The sequence below is a fragment of the Mytilus californianus genome, unplaced genomic scaffold (genome assembly GCF_021869535.1).
Source record: "Mytilus californianus isolate M0D057914Y unplaced genomic scaffold, xbMytCali1.0.p SCAF_11, whole genome shotgun sequence".
NCBI lineage: Eukaryota > Metazoa > Mollusca > Bivalvia > Mytilida > Mytilidae > Mytilus > Mytilus californianus.
Window position 1 is genome coordinate 35,405,851 of NW_026262593.1, and position 26,750 is coordinate 35,432,600.

General features: G+C 31.5%; 1 protein-coding gene across 1 annotated transcript in view; it reads right to left on the bottom strand.

The window, feature by feature from the left end:
• The window catches only part of LOC127719983 (protein brambleberry-like), a 48,687-nt gene that overhangs the window by 10,560 nt on the left and 11,377 nt on the right, over window positions 1-26,750 (bottom strand). Inside the window, exons 4-7 of the mRNA XM_052226362.1 lie at window positions 12,635-12,857; window positions 11,030-11,146; window positions 8,268-8,447; window positions 2,750-2,956 (exon numbers count right to left, since the gene is read on the bottom strand). Coding sequence (XP_052082322.1) covers window positions 2,750-2,956; window positions 8,268-8,447; window positions 11,030-11,146; window positions 12,635-12,857 — 727 coding nt within the window. The remainder of the gene's footprint in view (window positions 1-2,749; window positions 2,957-8,267; window positions 8,448-11,029; window positions 11,147-12,634; window positions 12,858-26,750) is intronic.

A 26,750-nucleotide genomic window follows, 5' to 3' on the forward strand; every position in this document is an offset into this window, starting at 1 on the left:
AATAATATGCTATTCATAAAAAGGCTTTTGGGTTTTTCAATCGAAATAATAGTAAGCTTACTTAAAAGATTATAATAAGAGAAGAATTCTTGCCTGTACTAGCCAATTTTCACAAATTTAAAGTTGTTTATAAAAAATTATATCATGAATGATGGTTAATTACGTTTTTGGGGTAATCAGTCATACCGCATGTTGCTATTATTTCCATAGGAAAACACCCGAGACGTCCCAAAAATATATAGGTGCTCCTATCATTGGAGTAAACACTACACAGTTGTGTACTCACACATGGCGGCACGAAATACTATCAGAAATCTATTTGACGATATCTCAACGTTTCAAAACGAAGTGAAAAATATCATGCGCCACGCGGGCACTTACAATTGTCACTCTATGCGCCATTTCTGGTCGATAAGCGCAATTGGCGCAAGGCGCACGTCCTTCCCGATCACTGAAACTGCAAGAACTCATTAAATAAATTAAATAATATTATAACTAACAAATTGTCTGCTTGATTTCATAAGCTGTCCAATCATTAACCTTAAATGTTAAAGTTATATTTACTTATCCAAATACTAGAGGCTCTTGTGTTGCTCTCCTGCATCTTCAACAATAGCCATTTTTTTGTAAAAATCATCATTAAATGGAAATAACAGTATTAAGAGTTAACTGACAATTTCAGCCATGTTGGATATTTGTAGATCTTATCCTGCTGACCATATTTCTTTTTTAAAGTTTCTATCTATGCATTATAGTTTTCAACATAATAGGCAAAAAATGCCCCAAAAATGGTAAAAATCATCTGACATTTAAAGGGCAATAAATCCAATAAAGAGTCAACTGAAGATTTTAACCATGATGGCTTATTAGTAGATCTTGTCTTAGTGATCATTTCTGCTTTTTAAAGTTTCAGTCTATCTATTATAGTTTTCAAGATAATAGGCAAACATGAAAAATCGTTACTAAAGTGCAATAACTTTAATAAAGAGTCGGCCAACGACTTGGGCTGTACTGACTTATTTGTAGAATTTGTCTTGCTGATCATTTTTGCTCTTTAAATTTCTTTCTATCTATTATAGTTTTCAAGATCATAAGCAAAAAACATGAAAAATTGTCATTACAGGGCAATAACTTCAATAAGGTGCTGACCAACAATTTCAATCATGTTTACTTATTTGTAGATCTCGTCTCGCTGATAATTTTTATAATTTAAAGCTTCTTTCTATCTATTACAATTTTTGAGATAATGGGTAAAAACAAGGCTTCCAAAACGGTCATATATTCTGGACATTTGTATAATGTCCGGTAAAAGTCCGGCTGGGCAAAGCATGAAACGGACATCTACTTTTTAGTTTTCAAGGCTTTCTTAAAAGACGGTCATTTTAACATAATTCACGATCTTTTCGACCCAACCTTTTGCCTTTAACAGCCACACATTTCCGGTCATAAAAGTGACATGATCATTAAGTACTATCAAAACAACCCCTACTTTAATGCCTTCTCATCTTAATCAAGGCTAACTAGTTGTCGAACAGCTGAAATTTACCTGTTCAGGTGACAGGTAAACTATTTTGAACCGGACATTGATCGGTCTATTCAAAGTTATTTTCTTACATTTCAGCGGTTTGCATCTAATTAATTTAGTCAAAAAGATTTAAATTATCAGAAATACGTTTACAAATATGATTTGATGAAAAAATTAAAAAGGTGAAAATGAAAAATCGTCATAACCACGTTGTTTGAACCAGAGACATGTTTGAACTAGTACACGTGTGCGCATGTGCGCAGGTGTGAAATTTAATTATGCAGCCTAATTTCTTCAAAAAATGCTTAAATTGTCATTGATACCTTAATCTCACGTTTTTTCGAATATTTTCTTGAAGAAATAACGTAGAAAGAGCTACTTACACTCATTCATGCTTTGCAAACGTACACGGAATTTACGTATCCGTCTCTGGTCCATGTTTTACCATTGTCAAGATAACATCCGGTTTAAAAATGAAAGTAAAGTTTTTGACAACGTTATTTTGCACAAATAAAGAGTCTAAGGCAGATATAAGTACGCTGATGTTGCACACTTCGAATGATGCACTGCCAATTTAACAGTTTACGTCAGAACTTCGAATTTGAATCAAAGAAAGTTTAATATCGTTTTTTTTTAATGTCAATCATTGGAATGTCCAACTCGGCAACTGATTACCATAATTGCTTTTTGTTTATTTAGTCTTAAGGGATTAAAATCGGGATAATATATAAAATGTCCGGCTGGCTAAAAAAAAATTTTGGAAGCCCTGGGTAAAAATGGTAAAATTAATTTTAAAGGCAATAACACCTGTAAGAAATCATTTGATAGTTTTGATGTCTACAGACTTTAGGTAGATCTGATCATTTTGAACATTTTTGCCCGAGTCAGATTTTCTCTATCATTAACAGTTTTCAAGATAATAGGCAAACATTGCATTTCACCCCTTATGGTCTTTTTTAAGCCATGTCGGCCATATTGGTTGGCAGGCAGGGTCATTTGACATATTTTTTTAAACAAGATTACCCCATGATCATGGTGGCCAAGTAGTTTCAGAGGAGATGATTTTTGTAAAAGTTAACGGACGCCTATGGATGACAAGCGATGAGAAAAACTCACTTTGCCCTTTGGGCCAGGTGAGCTTAAAAGGGCTCTAATATTGCTCTATTAAACAAATGTTCTGCAGCTAGGATCCTAACCTATTATATACTTTCATTGTGGCCTTACCCATGATTATAGAGAAGTCAACTCCTGCCATTCTGATAAATCCTGCTCCTTTTCCAGACTGGATCTCAATAGCTGAGTTAAAGAAGGTGACAACTAGAATGAGAACACGAGACATTGGAGGAACCTGTAGGTAGGCTGTAAGGAACATAATCAGCATGAGGAATACTATATGTTGTCCAAACATCAATACTGTTGTTATCTTTTCCTCTGGAAAAAAATATATGAATGTCAATATCAATGGAACTGTAGAAGAGGATTGCGTTGTCCAAATATGAAAGTATGATAAGAATTTCAGTATATATGACAAATATTTGATGTATTTTTAGAATAATCAGGTACAAATGAGCCTGGTGCTCAGAAAACCAAACACATGAAACATTTGAGAGAATCAAAACAAAAAAAGTAATCAACAGTAAAACTAAATATAACTAAAGGTCAACTTGTCTGCAGGAAATGAAACCTAAGTTTAGTATACAGGTTAACATACTTGCCAACCCCTGACAATGAGAAATCATGTCATGTCAAAAAGCGTGTGAAAACACGCGACGTAGATGCGGACTTTTTAATATGAACAATGTACATAATTTCACATTATACAAATTTGTTAATATAAAAAACAATATTCTAATGTAAACTTTTATTGTATTGAACAGTGGTCTGTTTTGCTGCTTTTAAAGCAACACCACTAAGAACAAATTCAAAACAACTGCCAGTTTGGTTACAATTACTTGATAACAAGGCATTCAATATATCATTGTCAAGTTCTGATCAGAATTCAGTGTGATTTCTTTATAATTGAAAATGCTCTCTCACAGTCTGAATTTATATTGGCTGAACTAAAATAGCTTTATCAAGCTTTGAAAGAGTGTCATAACGCTTTTTTGCCATCTAAAATGTCATCTATTATCGCTGCCATTACTCCCAACAAACTATATATGTTGCTATTGCCTGGTCAAAACTAGGTAGTTCATCAGAAGACAGCTGGTACTATGAGAACTTATCCAACAGTTCCGTGATATTTCCATCCCCTATGGCCTGTGTAAATCTGTTGGCTAGATTTGAAACTGAAACTGAAAAATATTTTATTATTCAATTACCATTAAACACGTTAAATGCTTAATCAAATAGCTACATTGTAGTTCTCCTCTCACATGTATTGTTATGATTGCAACATAGGGTGCACAATGCGTTACTTGTCCCTCGATCATTTAAACTCGAACTCCCAAATATAATTTATAAATCTTGAATCTTAGGCTTACACATCGTTTTCACATAACAATCCGCTCTTTAGACGACGGTACAGGTCCTGAAAGCAACCTCCTTCTGTGGACATTTCCAGTGGCTGATCCAGAACTTTTCATAAGGGGGGGCCCCGCTCCAGTCATGCTTCAGTGATTCCCTATATAATCAACCAAATTTTTCCCACGAAAGGGAGGGCCCGGGCCCCCCTGGATCCGCCTATGATTTCCCCTACGTGAATTTGAAAGAAAGAAAGTCACAAAATCGTAAAAACTAATCACAAACTACTTACCTTAAGTGCTTTTTGCTGTTCGTCCATATAGAAAAATAAACAATGGTGACCAAACAATTACTTCAAAATTTTCGGTATTTATCGTCTAATAAGGAAAAACCCGAGAATCGTGATATCACTAACAACCAAAAAATCAAAACAACTAAAAAGCGTGTAATTGCGTGTAAAGTGATTAAAAGCGTGTACACGCCATGTGACAAAATCCTCGCGTGTGAACCGTTGAAAAAGCGTGTATTACACGCAAATATCATGTCAGTTGGCAACTATGCAGGTTAAGTGAAAAAATTTCTAAATCAAAGTCACTCTGGTCAACATATAAATATATTTTGATAGTATAGATGACCAAAAAATCAGTTATAAGATGTTGGGTTATAGTGTTGAATAACATGTTTGGGTAACAAAATTCTTGATCATAAAAAAAGCTGTTAAACACATCATTTTTCTTGTATCAACATGGAAGATGTTGTATAAGAGCATATAAGGCTATTTATTTATTTTATTTTGTATTTACATTGTATCATAGGTCAAATTTATTTGTTCAGTGTATGTTCACTGGTGTTAATATGTCCTTTGAGTTATGCCATTTCAGTTGATATTTTATAGTGTGTCTTTCTATGTTGTGATGTTACACTATTGTTTCAGGAAAAAGGGTGAAGGTTTGGTACCATTAAAACGTTAAAACCCGCTGCAATTGTTTGCACCTGTCCTAAGTCAGGAATCTGATGTTCAGTAGTTGTCGTTTGTTGATGTGGTTCATAAGTGTTTCTTGTTTTTTATATAGATTAGACCATTGGTTTTCCTGTTTGAATGGTTTTACACTAGTCATTTTTGGGGCCCTTTATAGCTTGCTGTTCGGTGTGAGCCAAGGCTCTGTGTTGAAGACCGTACTTTGAACTTTAATGGTTAACTTTTATAAATTTTGACTTGGATGGAGAGTTGTCTCATTGGCACTCATACCACATCTTCTTATATCTATATAATACATGAATAAAAGGGTGATGTGTGATATACTCAAATGGGTCAGTTATTCAAAACTACAATTAAATCAATAACACATCTTGAGGTCAACATATATCTTCCATATATACCATTTACAATTTATATCATCAATCGACCTTTGTCTTTGTCAAGCTCTAAATCAAGCAAAGCCTTAAATAGTCTAAATTTAACAGGTCCCTACTTCTTTGTTTTACCATTGTAAAATATAATTTTTTAATAAAACATTTGTTTTTCCTTCATTGTTTTGTACATACATCAGACCGTTAGTTTTTTTATTTGATATGTTTTATATTTGTCATTTTGGGGCGTTTTATACCGGACTGTGTGGTATGTGTTTTGCTCATTGTTGAAGTCAGTACAATGACGTATAGTTGTTAACTTTTATATCATTTGGTCTCCAGTGGAGAGTTGTCTCATTGGCAATCATACCATATCTTCTTATTTTTATAATAAGATCAATGTTTTCTTTATGGTTTGTTTATACGAATTCTCGGATATTGTCATTGTTTGTCTATTTCTTTTCCATACATTCAAATGCATGTTAAATGTGAAGGCTTGTGAAATATACACTATTTGAACAAGAGTGCACACGCTGAAATGTCTCGCCTTCTTTACTAATCATTGATATTATGTTGATAGTCCTAAATATAAAGCTTTATTACAACTGTCACATAAACTTAACATTAACCAAGTAAACTAAACATTGACCAATGAACCATGAAAATGAGGTCAAGGTCAGATGAACCATGCTAGGCAGGCATGTACAGCTAACAATTCTTCCATACAACAAATAGAGTTGACCTATTGCTTATAGTTTAAGAAAAACAGACCAAAACACAAAAACTTAACACTGAGCAATGAACCTTGAAAATGAGGTCAAGGTCAAATAAAACCTGCGTGACTGCCAAATAGATCATAAAATATTTCCATACACCAAATATAGTTGAACTATTGCATATAGTATAAGAAAAACAGACCAAAACACAAAAACTTAACTATAACCACTGAACCATGAAAATGAGGTCAAGGTCAGATGACACCTGCCAGTTGGACATGTACACCTTACAGTCCTTCCATACACCAAATATACTAGACCTATTGCTTATAGTATCTGAGATATGGACTTGACCACCAAAACTTAACCTTGTTCATTGATCCATGAAATGAGGTCGAGGTCAAGTGAAAACTGTCTGAAGGGCATGAGGACCTTGCAAGGTACGCACATACCAAATATAGTTGAACTATTGCACATAGTATTAGAAAAAAAGACCAAAACTCAAAAACTTAATTTTGACCACTGAACCATGAAAATAAGGTCAAGGTCAGATGACACCTGCCCGCTAGACATGTACACCTTACAATCATTCCATACACCAAATATAGTAGACCTATGGCATACAGTATAAGAAAAACAGACCAAAACACAAAAACTTAACTATAACCACTGAACCATGAAAATGAGGTCAAGGTCAGATGACACCTGCCAGTTGGACATGTACACCTTACAGTCCTTCCATACACCGAATATACTAGACCTATTGCTTATAGTATCTGAGATATGGACTTGACCACCAAAACTTAACCTTGTTCATTGATCCATGAAATGAGGTCGAGGTCAAGTGAAAACTGTCTGACGGGCATGAGGACCTTGCAAGGTACGCACATACCAAATATAGTTGAACTATTGCACATAGTATTAGAAAAAAAGACCAAAACTCAAAAACTTAATTTTGACCACTGAACCATGAAAATAAGGTCAAGGTCAGATGACACCTGCCCGCTAGACATGTACACCTTACAATCATTCCATACACCAAATATAGTAGACCTATGGCATACAGTATAAGAAAAACAGACCAAAACACAAAAACTTAACTATAACCACTGAACCATGAAAATGAGGTCAAGGTCAGATGACACCTGCCAGTTGGACATGTACACCTTACAGTCCTTCCATACACCGAATATACTAGACCTATTGCTTATAGTATCTGAGATATGGACTTGACCACCAAAACTTAACCTTGTTCACTGATCCATGAAATGAGGTCGAGGTCAAGTGAAAACTGTCTGACGGGCATGAGGACCTTGCAAGGTACGCACATACCAAATATAGTTGAACTATTGCACATAGTATTAGAAAAAAAGACCAAAACTCAAAAACTTAACTTTGACCACTGAACCATGAAAATGAGGTCAAGGTCAGATGACACCTGCCCGCTAGACATGTACACCTTACAATCATTCCATACACCAAATATAGTAGACCTATGGCATACAGTATAAGAAATACAGACCAAAACACAAAAACATAACTATAACCACTGAACCATGAAAATGAGGCCAAGGTCAGATGACACCTGCCAGTTGGACATGTACACCTTACAGTCCTTCCATACACCGAATATACTAGACCTATTGCTTATATTATCTGAGATATGGACTTGACCACCAAAACTTAACCTTGTTCACTGATCCATGAAATGAGGTCGAGGTCAAGTGAAAACTGTCTGACGGGCATGAGGACCTTGCAAGGTACGCACATACCAAATATAGTTATCTTATTACTTATAATAAGAGAGAATCTAACATTACAAAAAATCTTAACTTTTTTTTCAAGTAGTCACTGAACCATGAAAATGAGGTCAAGGACATTGGACATGTGACTGACGGAAACTTACTAACATGAGGCATCCATATACAAAGTATGAAGCATCCAGACCTTCCACCTTCTAAAATATAAAGCTTTTAAGAAGTTAGCTAACGCCGCCGCCGCCGCCGTAGCCGCCGCCGCCGGATCGCTATCCCTATGTCGAGCTTTCTGCGACAAAAGTCGCAGGCTCGACAAAAATTATCTATAAACAATTACTGATTTTTCATGAATTTGTATGCCTACATTATTTTTTGAAACTTAATGCAAAAAAATATACCATATCAAGCTCTACCAAAGAATGTGACTTCTGGATCAAGAGATAAGTAGAAACTTACCTGTAGTTCCTAGTAAATGAGAAAACCAAGAAATCTTTTTATCTAACTTTTCCTGCATGTTATTTATAGATTCCATCAAATCAGTAACGGTTGAATTAATTTTTACCATCTTTTCATGCATGACTACATACTGTTTCTTCAGATCCTGGTGGTTTTGTAAAAGATGCTGAGTACTTTTGTCTGAAAAAAAAAATCATCTCAAAACCTTAGCCCTTAACAATGTTTTCATCAATTACCAAATAGGATTCTTATCACTCATGGAAGATATTGTTCACATTGTTTTTTAAATAATTTGTTCCACTTATTGGAAAATTTAATGAAAAGTCTGAATACGGCTCTCATCAATAAAAGGAGATGCGGATAAAACATCAGCGGGACTGCAACTCAACAACACCAGATTTATTGTAAATTCAGAAATTACTGCTTGTACTAATTAATGTTTTGAAGGATCCCTTGCAAAAATGTGAGGTTTTAGTTATGCGATCCATCTGTAAATGATTGGTTTCTCATAGGATTTGATTAAGAATGTCGAAAATATATCTTTTGAAAAATTTAAGAAAGAATGGTATGACAAAATTGAAGTCAAATGATAAAAATAAATTACGTACATATAGAATATTCAAAAATGTATATGGTGTAGAAAATTATTTGAATTTTGATATACCTGGTAGATACAGGAGTGCTTTAGCCAAATTTAGATCAGAATTGAAACTGGTCGTTTTGAAAATATTGATATTGAAAATAGAGTATGTTTTAACTGTACTGATGACGTTGAAGATGAGAAACATGTTTTGTTAAACTGTCCTGTATATTCAGATATTCATAATGTTATTTTTAATCATGCTAGTATTGTTGATGAGAATTTTTTACATACATCTGATAATGAAAAATTGATATTTCTTTTAACAAATGAAAATATGGTATTTTATGCTGCCAAAATCTGCAATGAAATTTTAATAAAGCGAAAATATATTTTATACTCATGATAGTTGACTTGTATTTGTATTATAATTTAAGAAAAATTGTTTTATAGTCTCTCATAATTCTTTATAGAGTGGTTCTTGTTAACTTGTGTTTTAATCTGCAGTATATTTTATATGTAACCAGTATATTTCACTTAAAATTACATTTGAGCACAAGAAAATCTCTTTGTGAATCGGCTGAATCCCGAGGTCAAAGTTCAACATATCAACGGAAATTTTTGCGTGTGCTTGCGTTGCTTTAGATCAAGGCCAAAGCTTTTCAACCAATCGGGGAATGTTTACTTGGGGCATACATCTATTTTTACTGCAGGTTTTGACATGTTTAAATCGGGATTATAGAAAAATGGAATGTTGTTGGTAGATACAAAACAGAAAATGATGAACACTTTTAGCAAAAGATAAATTGGATTGGGGGTCTGTGTATTCACATTATTTGTACAACTCTCCTTACTCTTTTAAAGTGTGTGCTTTACATCGAGGCTTGCGTTGCTTTACATCGACAACTTAGTAGTTCAACCAATCGGGAAATGTTTATTTGGGGCATACATCTATTTTTACTGCATGTTTTGCCATATTTTAATCGAAATTAGAGAAAAATGGAATGATGTTAGGAGATACAAAACAGAAAATGATAAATATTTTTAGCAAAAGATGAATTGGATCGGGGTTCTGTGAACTCACATTATTTGTACAACTCTCCTTACTGATGGCAAAAAATGGAATTTCCGTGACCTAAATGGTTTGCGAAAATTATTTTTATATAATGGTATAGTAACAAGTGGTGAGACTTTAATAAAGTATTTGTCTTGTCTTGTAATGGGTTCCAAGAAAGGACATACGGGTACACACCTGTAATGTCAATGATTAATATTTCATGTCAACTTTGGATATCTAGAAACTTGTTTGAACTATTGATTCATGTGACTAATAAGTCTAGGAAGAAGTCCTGCAAAATCATCTTAAAAATTTCTGAATTTACACAAGTTGTAAAAAAAATTCAGCCCTTTCAGGTACCCAGTTTAAAGTTGACAAGCCTATCACACCTGTGGTTAAAGGGAGGCAAATCAATCACAAACTGATCAGGGAAAATTATAGTAAAAATTTGATGTTTAATTATTGTGATTGTCAGTAGGTGACATTTTACCCAATAATTGAAACATCCCAATATTTTCTGAATTTATGGTAATTTAAGCATGCCTAGTGGTACATGTATTTTAGAAATTATTTTAAATCATGTATGCATAAAAAGATATAATCATGATAACAGTATCTCTAAAATTGAAAAATGCTAGATATCTTATTTTTTATATTCTGATGCAGTTCAACATAGTACATGTTCTACATGCAAATAAAATACCATTAAATCTGAACTACCTCTCAATTATGTTAACTTTTGCCCTAACCAAAACAGACATCTAATGGTCACAATATCATCTTAAACAAATGAAAAGTGTCTATATTTTATGACAAGCTTTCATTCACACAGTGTTAAATATATTCACATAAGATGACAACTTATCAAACAAACTTTATCTGAAGATTGTTCCATAAAAGCATACATGGGAACCAGGGAAGTCAATTTTAAATATCAATTTGGTAAAGAAAACAGTCCAAAATATTTTTTCTGAAAATTTCTTGACAATAAAACGAAAGCTGTCCACTTACACAAATGTCAGGTACAAATTTTTTGTTTTAAACTAAATGAGTCTCATACCAAAATGGTCTTAAATTTCATCATAAACTTACTTGACATAACATCAAATAATGAATGAACCTTACCAAGTTTATCTATTGTATCTTGGGCCTTCATCTGTATGTTCATTAGATCTTGTATGATAATTTCATGGTTCGACTTTTGTTCTTGATTCTGACTCTGTAATGTTTTCATGGCATCCTCTGAAACAAAAACATCACCAATTTTTATCTACTACTCTTGCTTTTAAATTATATATAATGGTTTTAATTATAGATAAGCAGATAATTAGTTTTCTGAAATTTCACCGATCTAATTTTCTAATTATATAGCATGTCAATAATTCTTACTAATCAACAACAAAACATTGTTTGAAGTTTTCACAGTTAAATACAAAAATAATCATAAGACAGCAGTCTTTCATGATAACAACAAGAGTGAGTAGCTTTCTTTTGTTCAAGATGATTTACTCCAAAGAAAAGAAAAAATTCCTTGTATCTGTATGATTATTTTTCTTATGAAAGCATTGACATGTTGTTTTTAAAAATAAAAAGCAACTATTATTTTTCAGTTGAACAAGATGGGACTCTTTACTTGGCTGCTGGTGTACTATAACAGCGCCAATGATGCTCTTTGTCGTTTGTTTAGCCTTTTCTCCTGTTCCGGCTTTTGGTGGCACATATTTTATTTGTTGTTCTTTTTAAATTTTTTTTTTTTTTATTTTTATCTACTTAAGTTCTATTTATTAATTATTTCAAATAATTAATCTATCAACTATTATACATCAATTTATTTATTCATTTATTTTTTATCAAATTATTGTTTACTTTATTCTTTTTTCTTGTTTTACAATAATTACATGTATGTTATATTTTTGTCTCTCAAAATTATATTATTTGCCATATTATTATAATACCCAAAAATTTGAAAGCCCTCATGGGTAGTCAAGGTAGTTAAACAACCCCCTAGTTGCAGTTGGATCAGGTAAATGTTTTCTAATGTAAACTTTGTTTTCTTAAGTGGCAATATTAGACCAGCAGCTGTGGATATTTTTACTTACGTAGAAGTACATTTTTTCCATAAAATACAAATTTTGTAGAATCTTTTAGTTCCTTGTTAATGTTATGGTGTTGGATGCTGGACTGAGTCTTATATTGTGTTTTTTACCTTTACCAAATATGGTTATGATGGTCTAGAGAGTCAAAGCAAGAGGTTTGTGCACAAGTAAATATGGTCTAGAGAGTCAAAGCAAGAGGTTTGTGCACAAGTAAATATGGTTTTACCTAGTATTTTGAGCCTGCACCGAGTCAGGCTATCTGAACCATGTGTTGTTTCTCATTGTGTATTTTTGTTAAAGTTATTAGAGGAGTTGGTGTGGTAGGTTGTACTGTTAAATTGTTTTTGTTTATTCTTTATTATGCATTATTTGCTGAGTAAAATGTTTTATATATTGAAACAAGATCAGCCCTGATCAGCGAACTGTGATATTAAGGTCAAAATCCAGTTTGACGTTTCATTTAAGACTTCACATCATAAGGAACATGAGTGCTAAGTTTCAAGTTGATGTGACCACAACTTTATGGTAAACTACTTGTAACCAAAGCTTTAACCTGGACAGATTAACAGACAGACAGACAGACCGACCAGAAAACCTAACCCCCCTTCTATCATAGATGGGGCATAACAATAACCTAATTTGTTCTTTATATTGTGAGTCTGATCTGCCAGTTCCTTATTTCCAGCAGCAATCAAAGCTTTTTCTGTTTTAAGTGATGCCATGTTGTCTGTTATCTGTGTCATTACTCCCTCTTGTGTAATCTGTAACTGCTGATGATGGCCTAGCATTTCCTGTTGACTCTCGTATAACTTTCTAATGGTGTCAGTAGCCATGTTATGAAGTGCTTCCTGATTATTCTATTAATAAACGAACAATAAATAGTTACTGTTGAATTCATTATTTATACATGTACATTTTTCAGTCATATAACAAAGGGTACATACCAATATGTGATCATTTTTTAAATAAGAAAAATTTATTCCAGAAACATGTGTCATCAGTCAGAGCTCTGACATAAACAAGTCAGAATAAAATGACTTCCATAGGTCAGATATAATTTGATGTAAGTGTTGTCTCCCTTCTTGCACTCAACAGAATATGACCTGTACAGGTCAGTTTATGTCAGACTTTAATTTATCATAAAATGACTTTCACAGGTCAGATTTTGCACAAAATATTGTGACTTAATATCTTCATATTCTAATAAGATTTATGCCCCTTTTTAATGCATTTTGACTTCGAGAGGTCATTTTTGTTCTGATTTGAAGCAGTCATTACTACCACTTTGTTATCAATCTCCATAAAAATATGGTGATTACTAGTTTCGAATTAAAGAGTTTTAAAAAGTGGGGCTCATCTGACATCATACCTTCTCCTTTCCAGAATCTAAACATAATATATTTATCTCATCACTTTCAATTATTTCAAAATACAAAGAAAAACCAGGTGAGAAAAAATGGATCATACAATTTTTATACGACCGCAAAAAAATTTTGAGGTCGTATATTGGTATGACGTTGGCGTCGTCGTCGTCGTCCGAATACACAATGGTTTTCGCACTCTAACTTTAGTTTAAGTGAATGGATCTCTATGAAATTTTACCATAAGGTTCAATACCACAATAGGAAGGTGGGGATTGATTTTGGGGGTTATGGTACCAACAGTTAAGGAATTAGGGGCCAAAAAGGGGCCGAAAATAAGCATTTTTGTAACTTCCAGACATAACTTGTGTGTTAGCATATGGATCTCTTTGACATTGTACCACAAGATTCCATATCACAAAGGGTCAATGCTGGGATTGATTTTGGGGTTAATTGCCTCAAAATTTTAGGAATAAGGGGCCAAAAGGGGGCAAAAAACAAGCATTTTTCTAGTTTTATGACAATAACTTGTGTGTAAGTGTATGGATCTTTCTGAAATTTTACTACAAGGTTCCATTTCACAAAGGGAAAGCTGGAATTGAGTGTTGTGGTAAATGCCCAAAACGTTTAGTAATAAGGGGCCTAAAAAGGGGTTTAAAATAAGCATTTTTTAGTTTCTAGACAATAACTTGTGTTCAAGTGTATGGATCTCTCTAAAATTGTATTACAAGGTACCATACCACAAAGGCAAGGCTGTTATTGAGCTTTGTTTGGGGGGAAAGGGGGGTGGGGGTGATGAATAATAAGGGGGCGGGGGTCAAAAAAGGGGTAATTTTTTTTTTTCCTTTTTTTTTTTGTTTAAAATTTACATTTTAAGTTAGTTATTTTTTATCACGAAGAGAAAGTAGGAATTGAGTTTTGGGGTTAATTGCTCAAACATTTATGAATAAGGGGCCAAATATTGGTCAAAAATAAGGATTTTTTTAGTTTGCAACAAAAACTTGTGTTCAAGTGTATGGATCTCTGTGAAATTGTATTGCAATGTACCATACCACAAATTGAAGGTTGTGATTGAGGTGGGGGATGATGAATCAAAAGGGGGGTGAAAAAATGTGTGGGAGGTAGGATTTTTTTTTTCCTTTTTTTTTCTTTAAAATTTTCCATTTAAAGATGGTTGTTTCAGATTTATATATGAAAGAAAATAATAATGATACGGTTATATATCATGAGGAATTGAAATTTAAAATTATGTATATTGGAAATTTAGGTTACATTGGAAAGTAATAATTGGCTTTGGGGGGGGGGGGGGGGGGGGGGGGGTTATGGCTCTAATGTTTAAGGAATAAGGGGAAAAAAGGTTAAAAAACAAGGGTTTCCATTTTAATAGACAAATAATTGAGTAAAGAACATTATTTAAAAGCAGTGTAAGGTTGGTAATTCAAACTCATTTAAATATCTCATCTACACTGCTTTTAAATTATGTAAATTGGAAATTTGCCAATAACTTTATTGTTAATAAATGCATTGGAAATTTGCCAACAATTTTAGTGTAATAAACTTCATTGGAAATTTGCCAATATAAAATTTTGCTGATGAAGGTTTTTTGTTTACCTTTAGCCTTGACTATGAAGTCCTTTTCTATTTTTATAGCCTTATGATGTAGTTGAATTATTTAATACTTTTATGATGTGTTTAAATGGGGTTTTATCATGTTTATGGTTGCAAATTTATTGTTTTAGTATAATAAACTCCATTTAAAATTTGCCAATAAAAAATTTTTTGTTTATTTTTAGCTATGATTATGATGTCATTTTCTATTTTACTTTTATGGTTGCAAAGAAATTTTCATTTTTAGATATTACTGTTAAATGATGCTGATTAAGGTTTTTGCTATGTTTAGCCATGACTATGATGTCATTTTCTATTTTAATATCTGTTATGATGTATTTAAATGGGCTTTTATGGTTACAAAGGAATTTATTTTTAGATATTACTATAAAATGTTGCTGATGCTGATTAAGGATTTTGTTTATTTTTAGCCATGACTATGATGTCATTTTCTATTTTAATACCTTTATGATGTAATTTCCATTTTTAGATATTACTGTTAAATGATGCTGATTAAGGGTTTTTTGCTATGTTTAGCCATGACTATGATGTCATTTTCTATTTTAATGTCTTTATGATGTATTTAAATGGGCTTTTATGGTTACAAAGGAATTTTATTTTTAGATATTACTTTAAATGTTGCTGATTAAGGATTTTTGTTTATTTTTAGCCATGACTATGATGTCACTTTCTATTTTAATACCTTTATGATGTATTTAAATGGGCTCCCATGTATTTAGATTTTTGATTATTTATACATGTTACCAAATTGGTCCACATTGAACAAAAACGGTCCAAATTTCAACTTTATTACATTACATCAAACATTGAATTCTACATATTCTTTGATATATTGAAATTAACAAACAATTTAGTTTATGGATATTCCACCATAATAGGTAAATTAAATTTTTTCCAGTTCTTACACCACATTCATCCTGTGTCAGAAACCTATGCTGTGTCAAATATTTAATGACAATCCAAAGTCATAGCTGTATCAAGCTTGAATTTTGTGTCCATACTTGCCCCAACTGTTCAGGGTTCTACCTCTGCGGTCGTATCAAGCTGCGCCCCAGCGAAGCATTTTATCTGAATATCAAAAGATTTTACAAAATACAATATTGAATACATTACATGACAATACTTCAAATCTTCCAAGGAAAAACAAGACACTTATTCATGATAAGACTATGTTAATAAAAGATATATTCTCATCCACTTTAAGCTAAATGTATTAAGAGCAAAACATTTATTATTTTAATATTTCATTGAGGTAAATACTGTTGTGCAAACTGACTCAAACAGGTCACATTATGTTCTGACTTACTAAACGTATTACAACTTTTAAGTCTAGTATTGTCATATTGATTTAAAAATGTATAGGTAAGCCAGATAAAAGACTGAGGAAATTAGGTCCCCATAAGTCACAATAATGAGGACTATAAAAAAGTTTATTTGGTATATTCAATATTAAATGTATTTTGTTTTAAACAGGTCAAATCATGTTCTGACATAAAAGAGTCCGTCCAAAACTAAAATAAATTTATTGAAATATTTAAGCCGGGCATTGCCATATGATGTTAAATGAATGTATGGGAACGTCAGATAAAAGACACAGGAAATATATGTTAAGATCCCCTAAAATAAATAACCATTTGACTTAATTGTTTCTAAAAATTTATCAAATAATAAACTCGAAAATGGCAGATTCAGAAGCAGTCTGAAAGCAAGGACTTTCTTGGATTAAAGGAAGTACACCTAGCTTTGATTGGAAATTTTGTTCTGTAAACTGACTTTAACAGGTCAAATCATGTTCTGACCTCAAAGAGTCAGTCAAAACTAAACTTATTACAACTTTTAAGTCTAGTATTGTCATATTGATTTAAAAATGTATGGGAGAGCCAGATAAAAAACAGGAAATAAGGTCCCCTAAAGTCACAATAATGAGGATTATATAAAAAAGTTTATTTGGTATATTCAATATTTAAATGTATTTTGTTTTAAATAGGTCAAATTATGTTCTGACTTCAAAGAGTCAGTCAAAAACTATACTTTAACTAATTATTGCAACTTCTAAGTCTGGCATTGTCATATGCATTTAAGAATGTATGGGAAAAACAGATAAAAGACACCCAATAATAAAGTCACAATAATGAGGACTATAAAAAAGTTTGTTTGGTATATGTAATATTCAAATGTATTTTGTTTACAAGTTTCATCAAATTATCTTAAAATTTTATTCTATTTCTGTATTTTCATGACTTTTTCTTTTCTGTTAAGTTAACACATGGAACTTTTGGTTGTAAAAAATATTATTTTAAAGACCATTTGACTGAATTGTTTCTAAAAAAACTTATCAGTTAACATGATTAATTAACTAAACAGTAGCAGATTCAGATAAAGGGAAAAGGGGGGGGGGGGGGGGGGGGGGGGCTTAGAGGAAGAAGACCTAGTTTTGATTGGAAATTTTGTTCTGTAAACTGACTTTAACAGGTCAAATCATGTTCTGACTTCAAAGAGTCAAACAAAACTAAACTTATTTCAACTTTTAAGTCTAGGATTTTCATATTGATTTTAAAATGTATGGGAAAGCCAGATAAAATAAGGTCCCCTTACGTCACAATAATGAGGACTATAAAAAAGTTTATTTGGTATATTCAATATCAAATGCATTTTGTTTTTAAAGATTTTCATCAAATTATCTTAAAATTTTATTTTATTTCGGTATTTTCATGACTTTTCTTTTCTGTTAAGTTTACACATAGAACTTGTGGTTGCCAAAAAAATAAAATTTTAATAACCATTTGGCTGAATTGTTTCTAAAAAAACTTATCAATTAATTAACTCAACAGTAGCAGATTCATATTTGGGGGGGGGGGGGGGGGGGGGGGGCTTAGAGGAAGAACACCTAGCTTTGATTGGAAATTTTGTTCTGTAAACTGACTTTAACAGGTCAAATCATGTTCTGACTTCAAAGAGTCAAACAAAACTGAACTTATTACAACTTTTAAGTCTAGTATTGTCGTATTGATTTAAAAATGTACGGGAAAGCCAGATAAAAGACAGAGGAAATAAGGTCCCCTAAAGTCACAATAATGAGGACTATAAAAAAGTTTATTTGGTATATTCAATATTAAATGTATTTTGTTTTAAACAGGTAAAATCATGTTCTGACTTAAAACAGTCAGTCCAAAACTAAGTTTATTGAAATTTTAAAGTTGGACACTTCCATATGATATTAATGAATGTATGAGAACGTCAGATAAAAGACATAGGAAATATATGTAAGATCCCCTAAAATAAATAACCATTTGACTTAATTGTTTCTAAAAATTTATCAAATAATAAACTCAAAAATGGCAGATTCAGAAGCAGGGCTTAAAGGAAGTACACCTAGCTTTAATTGGAAATTTTGTTCTGCAAACTGACTTGAACAGGTCAAATTATGTTCTGACAAATTGACTTAAACAGGTCAAATCATGTTCTGACTTAAAAATATCAGTCAAAAACTAAATTTATTGAAATTTTTAAGTCAGGCATTGCCATATGATATTAATGATATGTATGGAAAAGTCAGATAAAATACACACGAAATACATGCAAGATCCTCTAAGATAAATAACCATTTGACTTAATTGTTTCTTAAAACTTATCAATTAATAAACTCAACAGTGGCAGATTCAGAAGGGGACTAAGAGGAAGAACACATAGCTTTGATTGGAAATTGTGTTCTGTAAACTGACTCAAGCAGGTCAAATCATGTTCTGACTTATAAGAATCTGTCAAACACTAAATGGATTGCAACTGTAACAGTCGGGCATTGTCATGATTGTGATGTGATTGTTAGAATGTATGGATACAAGTAGGAAAAAAGATCACAAATATTAAGTCACAATTTTTAGAACTATATAAAAGTTAATTTGGTATATATTTGATATCTTAATATTTCATTGAGGTAAATCCTGTTGTGCAAACTGACTTGAACAAGTCACATTATGTTCTGACTTCAAAGAGTCAGTCAAAAACTATACTTTTACTAATTATTGCAACTTTTAAGTCTGGAATTGTCATATGCATTCAAGAATGTATGGGAAAATCAGATAAAAGACACCCAATAATAAAGTCACAATAATGAGGACTAAAAAAAGTTTATTTGGTATATTTAATATTCAAATGTATTTTGTTTACAAATTTCATCAAATTATTTTAAAATTTTATTCTATTTCTGCATTTTTATGACTTTTTTTTCTGTTAAGGTAGATAGGGTGTCTTCCTCCATCTTGGATTTTGAAATACCAGAAAACAATCGGTCTAGATTTTTAATAAAAGGTGCAAATTTTGAGAGTAGTAGGTAATTCATGTGTAAGCATTTTCATTTCAATATATAAAATGGCATATTTTATCATATTTATGGTTGTATTTTACAAAAAAAACAGAATACTTTTGTTTGATTCTATTTTTTCCAACTTTGCCACATAAGGGGAGGCAACTCAAATGTAAGGGCAGATAATTCAGATAAATTTACTTTTACAATAGAATGTGTTAGGAATTTACCTATTTTATTATGTAGCAAGAAAACGGGTCCCGTGACCCCATTTTTTCTTTTTCTTATCTGAAAGCATACTATTAGAGCTATCTTCTTATATTCTATCTCAAAATTCTATGGTATAGTTTTCGTTTTATGGCAGAAAATTGGGTTTTCCATGCATAATCTATACAAAATCTGTCAATTTTGCACAACCTGTATCGTGAAAATAAGCCTTGTGACCCATTCTTTTTATTATTTTTTTTTAAAAAGCATGATATAAACTACATTTTGGCAAATTATTAAAAAATTCTATGGATTATAATTTAGACACCCCATCTACCTTAAGTTAACATATGGAACTTTTGGTTATAAAAAATATTATTTTAAAACCATTTGACTGAATTGTTTCTAAACAAACTTATCAATTAATTAATTCAACAGTAGCAGATTCAGATTAGGGGGGGGGGGCTTAGAGGAAAAGACCAGTTTTGATTGGAAATTTTGTTCTGTAAACTGACTTTAACAGGTCAAATCATGTTCTGACTTCAAAGAGTCAAACAAAACTTAACTTATTACAACTTTTAAGTCTAGTATTGTCATATTGATTTAAAAATATATAGGTGAGCCAGATAAAAGACAGAGGAATTAAGGTAGCCATAAGTCACAATAATGAGGACTATAAAAAAGTTTACTTGGTATATTCAATATTAAATGTATTTTGTTTTAAACAGGTCAAATCATGTTCTGACTTAAAAGAGTCAGTCCAAAACTAAAATAAATTTATTGAAATATATAAGCTGGGCATTGCCATATGTTATTTAATGAATGTATGGGAACGTCAGATAAAAGACACAGGAAATATATGTAAGATCCCTTAAAATAAATAACCATTTGACTTAATTGTTTCTAAAAATTTATCAAATAATAAACTCGAAAATGGCAGATTCAGAAGCAGTCTGAAAGCAAGGACTTTCTTGGATTAAAGGAAGTACACCTAGCTTTGATTGGAAATTTTGTTCTGTAAACTGACTTTAACAGGTCAAATCATGTTCTGACCTCAAAGAGTCAGTCAAAACTAAACTTATTACAACTTTTAAGTCTAGTATTGTCATATTGATTTAAAAATGTATGGGAGAGCCAGATAAAAAACAGGAAATAAGGTCCCCTAAAGTCACAATAATGAGGATTATATAAAAAAGTTTATTTGGTATATTCAATATTTAAATGTATTTTGTTTTAAATAGGTCAAATTATGTTCTGACTTCAAAGAGTCGGTCAAAAACTATACTTTAACTAATTATTGCAACTTCTAAGTCTGGCATTGTCATATGCATTTAAGAATGTATGGGAAAAACAGATAAAAGACACCCAATAATAAAGTCACAATAATGAGGACTATAAAAAAGTTTGTTTGGTATATGTAATATTCAAATGTATTTTGTTTACAAGTTTCATCAAATTATCTTAAAATTTTATTCTATTTCTGTATTTTCATGACTTTTTCTTTTCTGTTAAGTTAACACATGGAACTTTTGGTTGTAAAAAATATTATTTTAAAGACCATTTGACTGAATTGTTTCTAAAAAAATTTATCAGTTAACATGATTAATTAACTAAACAGTAGCAGATTCAGATAAAGGGAAAAGGGGGGGGGGGGGGGGGGGGGGGCTTAGAGGAAGAAGACCTAGTTTTGATTGGAAATTTTGTTCTGTAAACTGACTTTAACAGGTCAAATCATGTTCTGACTTCAAAGAGTCAAACAAAACTAAACTTATTTCAACTTTTAAGTCTAGGATTTTCATATTGATTTTAAAATGTATGGGAAAGCCAGATAAAATAAGGTCCCCTTACGTCACAATAATGAGGACTATAAAAAAGTTTATTTGGTATATTCAATATCAAATGCATTTTGTTTTTAAAGATTTTCATCAAATTATCTTAAAATTTTATTTTATTTCTGTATTTTCATGACTTTTCTTTTCTGTTAAGTTTACACATAGAACTTGTGGTTGACAAAAAAAAATAAAATTTTAATAACCATTTGGCTGAATTGTTTCTAAAAAAACTTATCAATTAATTAACTCAACAGTAGCAGATTCATATTTGGGGGTGGGGCTTAGAGGAAGAACACCTAGCTTTGATTGGAAATTTTGTTCTGTAAACTGACTTGAACAGGTCAAATTATGTTCTGACAAATTGACTTAAACAGGTCAAATCATGTTCTGACTTAAAAATATCAGTCAAAAACTAAATTTATTGAAATTTTTAAGTCAGGCATTGCCATATGATATTAATGATATGTATGGAAAAGTCAGATAAAATACACACGAAATACATGCAAGATCCTCTAAGATAAATAACCATTTGACTTAATTGTTTCTTAAAACTTATCAATTAATAAACTCAACAGTGGCAGATTCAGAAGGGGACTAAGAGGAAGAACACATAGCTTTGATTGGAAATTGTGTTCTGTAAACTGACTCAAGCAGGTCAAATCATGTTCTGACTTATAAGAATCTGTCAAACACTAAATGGATTGCAACTGTAACAGTCGGGCATTGTCATGATTGTGATGTGATTGTTAGAATGTATGGATACAAGTAGGAAAAAAGATCACAAATATTAAGTCACAATTTTTAGAACTATATAAAAGTTAATTTGGTATATATTTGATATCTTAATATTTCATTGAGGTAAATCCTGTTGTGCAAACTGACTTGAACAAGTCACATTATGTTCTGACTTCAAAGAGTCAGTCAAAAACTATACTTTTACTAATTATTGCAACTTTTAAGTCTGGAATTGTCATATGCATTTAAGAATGTATGGGAAAAACAGATAAAAGACACCCAATAATAAAGTCACAATAATGAGGACTATATATAAAAAAGTTTATTTGGTATATTTAATATTCAAATGTATTTTGTTTACAAATTTCATCAAATTATTTTAAAATTCTTTCTATTTCTGCATTTTTATGACTTTTTTTTCTGTTAAGTTAACATATGGAACTTTTGGTTATAAAAAATATTATTTTAAAACCATTTGACTGAATTGTTTCTAAACAAACTTATCAATTAATTAACTTAACAGTAGCAGATTCAGATTAGGGGGGGGGGCTTAGAGGAAAAGACCAGTTTTGATTGGAAATTTTGTTCTGTAAACTGACTTTAACAGGTCAAATCATGTTCTGACTTCAAAGAGTCAAACAAAACTTAACTTATTACAACTTTTAAGTCTAGTATTGTCATATTGATTTAAAAATATATAGGTGAGCCAGATAAAAGACAGAGGAAATAAGGTAGCCATAAGTCACAATAATGAGGACTATAAAAAAGTTTACTTGGTATATTCAATATTAAATGTATTTTGTTTTAAACAGGTCAAATCATGTTCTGACTTAGAAGAGTCAGTCCAAAACTGAAATAAATTTATTGAAATATATAAGCTGGGCATTGCCATATGTTATTTAATGAATGTATGGGAACGTCAGATAAAAGACACAGGAAATATATGTAAGATCCCCTAAAATAAATAACCATTTGACTTAATTGTTTCTAAAAACTTATCAAATAATAAACTCGAAAATGGCAGATTCAGAAGCAGGGCTTAAAGGAAGTACACCTAGCTTTGATTGGAAATTTTGTTCTGTAAACTGACTTTAACAGGTCAAATCATGTTCTGACTTCAAAGAGTCAAACAAAACTAAACTTATTACAACTTTTAAGTATAGTATTGTCATATTGATTTAAAAATGTATGGGTGAGCCAGATAAAAGACAGAGAGAATAAAGTCCCCATAAGTCACAATAATGAGGACAATAAAAAAGTTTATTTGGTATATTCAATATTAAATGTATTTTGTTTTAAACAGGTCAAATCATGTTCTGACTTAAAAGAGTCAGTCCAAAACTAAAATAAATTTATTGAAATATTTAAGCCGGCATTGCAGGGCTTAAAGGAAGTACACCTAGCTTTGATTGGAAATTTTGTTCTGCAAATTGACTTAAACAGGTCAAGTCATGTTCTAACTTTAAAAAATCAGTCAAAAACTAAATTTATTGAAATTATTAAGTCAGGCATTGCCATTTGATATTAATGATAATGTATGGAAAAATCAATTAATAAACTCAACAGTGGCAGATTCAGAAGGGGGCTAAGAGGAAGAACACATAGCTTTGATTGGAAATTTTGTTCTGCAAATTGACTCAAACAGGTCAAATCATGTTCTGACTTAAAAGAGTCAGTCAAAAACTAAATAGATATGCATAAAATCTGGTTCATAATTTTTGAAAAGATGGAGAGATTAATGAGTCTATATTTTGTTATTCCGACTCACAAATGTCACTATATATATTTTTCTCTCCTTTTGACTGATTCCTATATGTTGTATGGGTGCCATAACTATCACTACAACATGTACAAAGTCAGCACATTCTAAGGGACGCCATCAAAAGACCAATGTAGGATAAAAAAACTTAAATCAAATAGTTTGGGGGTGGGGGTGGGGTTAAAGTTGCTGCAAGTTTTGTTTATCCAAAATCGATTTTACATAAATCCATATTGGTCAATCAATCTTTCCCAAATTAAGTTAAGAGGGGGGGTGGGGGGGTCAGTGAAAAAACTATGTGATGTGAATTAAGTTTTTTATCCTATATTGAACTTTTGATGTCGTCCCTAATGACTTGACCTATTACAGTATTTCTGTCTGAATTTTTATACGACCGCAAAAAATTTTGTGGTCGTATATTGGTATGACGTTGTCGTCGTCGTCTGGCGTCGTCGTCCGAAGACACATTGGTTTTCGCACTCTAACTTTAGTTTAAGTGAATGGATCTTTTTGAAATTTTACCATAAGGTTAAATACCACAAAAGGAAGGTTGGGATTGATTTTGGGGGTTATGGTACCAACAGTTAAGGAATTAGGGGCCAAAAAGGGGCCAAAAATAAGCATTTTCTAGTAACCAGACAATAACTGTGGAACGGTGTATGGATCTCTCTGAAATTATACTACAAGTTTCCATACAACAAAGGGATGGTTAGGATTTGCTTTGGGGGGTTATGGCTCAAACCGTTTAGGAATAAGGGGCAAAAAAGGGGGAAAAACAAGGTTGTCCTGGTTAATGGACAAATACTTTAGTACAAAACATAATTTAAAGCAGTGTAAGGGAGATAAATCAAATACATCATTGAAATTATCTCCCTTACACTGCTTTTAAATTATGTATAAAGTAATGGTTAATGAACATAAAGATAATTTAAAACAGTGTAAGGGAGGTAATCCAAATACAACGTTTTGGTTACTTCCCTTACACTGCTTTTAAATTATGTTTAAAGAAATGCATATTTATAAAGGAAGACCAGTAAAAATATCTGCAAATGTTGCATCTGATAATCCATATGAAAGATTTGACACTATATTTTTAATTCTATTATAAAATAGATTAAGTTAGCACTATGGTAAATTTAAATGGGTAATTATGGTTGCCAACTCCATTGGAAATTTGAATTGAGATTATGACCATATCTTGAGGGAAAGAATTTTTTTGGGGAAAAAAGGGGGGGATAAAAAGAGATTGTGGGGGTCAATTTTTTCTCATTTCAGATTTCAGAAATTATAAAGAATTATTCTTCAAATATTATTTTTTTTTCAAATTTCAAATATTGAAAAATTTCAAGAAGTAATCTTTAATTGCACAGTATGGCGCATTAGATTTGTAAAATCTTTGATCACATTTATTTATTTGTTATGCCGAATCTAACAGTGTATTTAGATTTTTAATTTTGGGTACAGTTTTCAAATTGGTCTACATTAAGGTCCAAAGGGTCCAAAATTAAACTTTGTTTGATTTTAGCAAAAATTGAATATATGAGGTTCTTTGATATGCTGAATCTAAACATGTATTTAGATTTTTGATTTTTGGCCCAGTTTTCAAGTTGGTCCAAATTGGGGTCCAAAATTAAACTTTGTTTGATTTCAACAAAAATTGAATATATGGGGTTCTTTGATATGCTGAATCTAACCATGTATTTATATTTTTTATTTGTGGACCCCGTTATCAAATTGGTTCATATTGAGGTCAAAAGTGTCCAAAATTAAACTTTGTTTGATTTCATCTAAAATTGAATTATTGGGGTTCTTTGATATTCCAAATCTAACCGTGTATTCTACATTAAAGTCCAAAGGGTCCAAAATTAAACTTAGTTTGATTTTAACAAAAATTGAATTCTTGGGGTTCTTTGATATGCTGAATCTAAACATGTGTTTAGATTTTTGATTATGGGCCCAGTTTTCAAGTTGGTCCAAGATAGGGTCTAGTATTTAAACTTTGTTTGATTTCAACAAAAATTGAATATATGGGGTTCTTTGATTTGCGGAATCTAAACATGTATTTAGATTTTTGATTATTGGCCCAGTTTTCAAGTTGGTCCAAATTGGGGTCCAAAATTAAACTTTGTTTGATTTCAACAAAAATTGAATATATGAGGTTCTTTTGATATGCTGAATCTAACCATGTATTTAGATTTTTTATTTGTGGGCCCCGCTATCAAATTGGTTCATATTGAGGTCAAAAGGGTCCAAAATTAAACTTTGTTTGATTTCATCAAAAATTGAATTATTGGGGTTCTTTGATATGCCAAATCTAACCGTGTATTTAGATTTTTAATTTTAAGTCCCGTTTTTTAAATTGGTCTTCATTGAGGTCCAAAGGGTCCAAAATTAAACTTTAGTTTGATTTTAGCAAAAATTGAATTCTTGGGGTTCTTGGATATGATGAATCTAAACATGTGTTTAGATTTTTGATTATGGGCCCAGTTTTCAAGTTGGTCCAAGTTGGGGTCCAAAATTAATTTTTTTTTATTTCAACAAAAATTGAATATATGAGGTTCTTTTGATATGCTGAATCTAACCATGTATTTAGATTTTTTATTTGTGGGCCCCGCTATCAAATTGGTTCATATTGAGGTCAAAAGGGTCCAAAATTAAACTTTGTTTGATTTCATCAAAAATTGAATTATTGGGGTTCTTTGATATGCCAAATCTAACCGTGTATTTAGATTTTTAATTTTAAGTCCCGTTTTTTAAATTGGTCTTCATTGAGGTCCAAAGGGTCCAAAATTAAACTTTGTTTGATTTTAGCAAAAATTGAATTCTTGGGGTTCTTTGATATGATGAATCTAAACATGTGTTTAGATTTTTGATTATGGGCCCAGTTTTCAAGTTGGTCCAAGTTGGGGTCCAAAATTAAACTT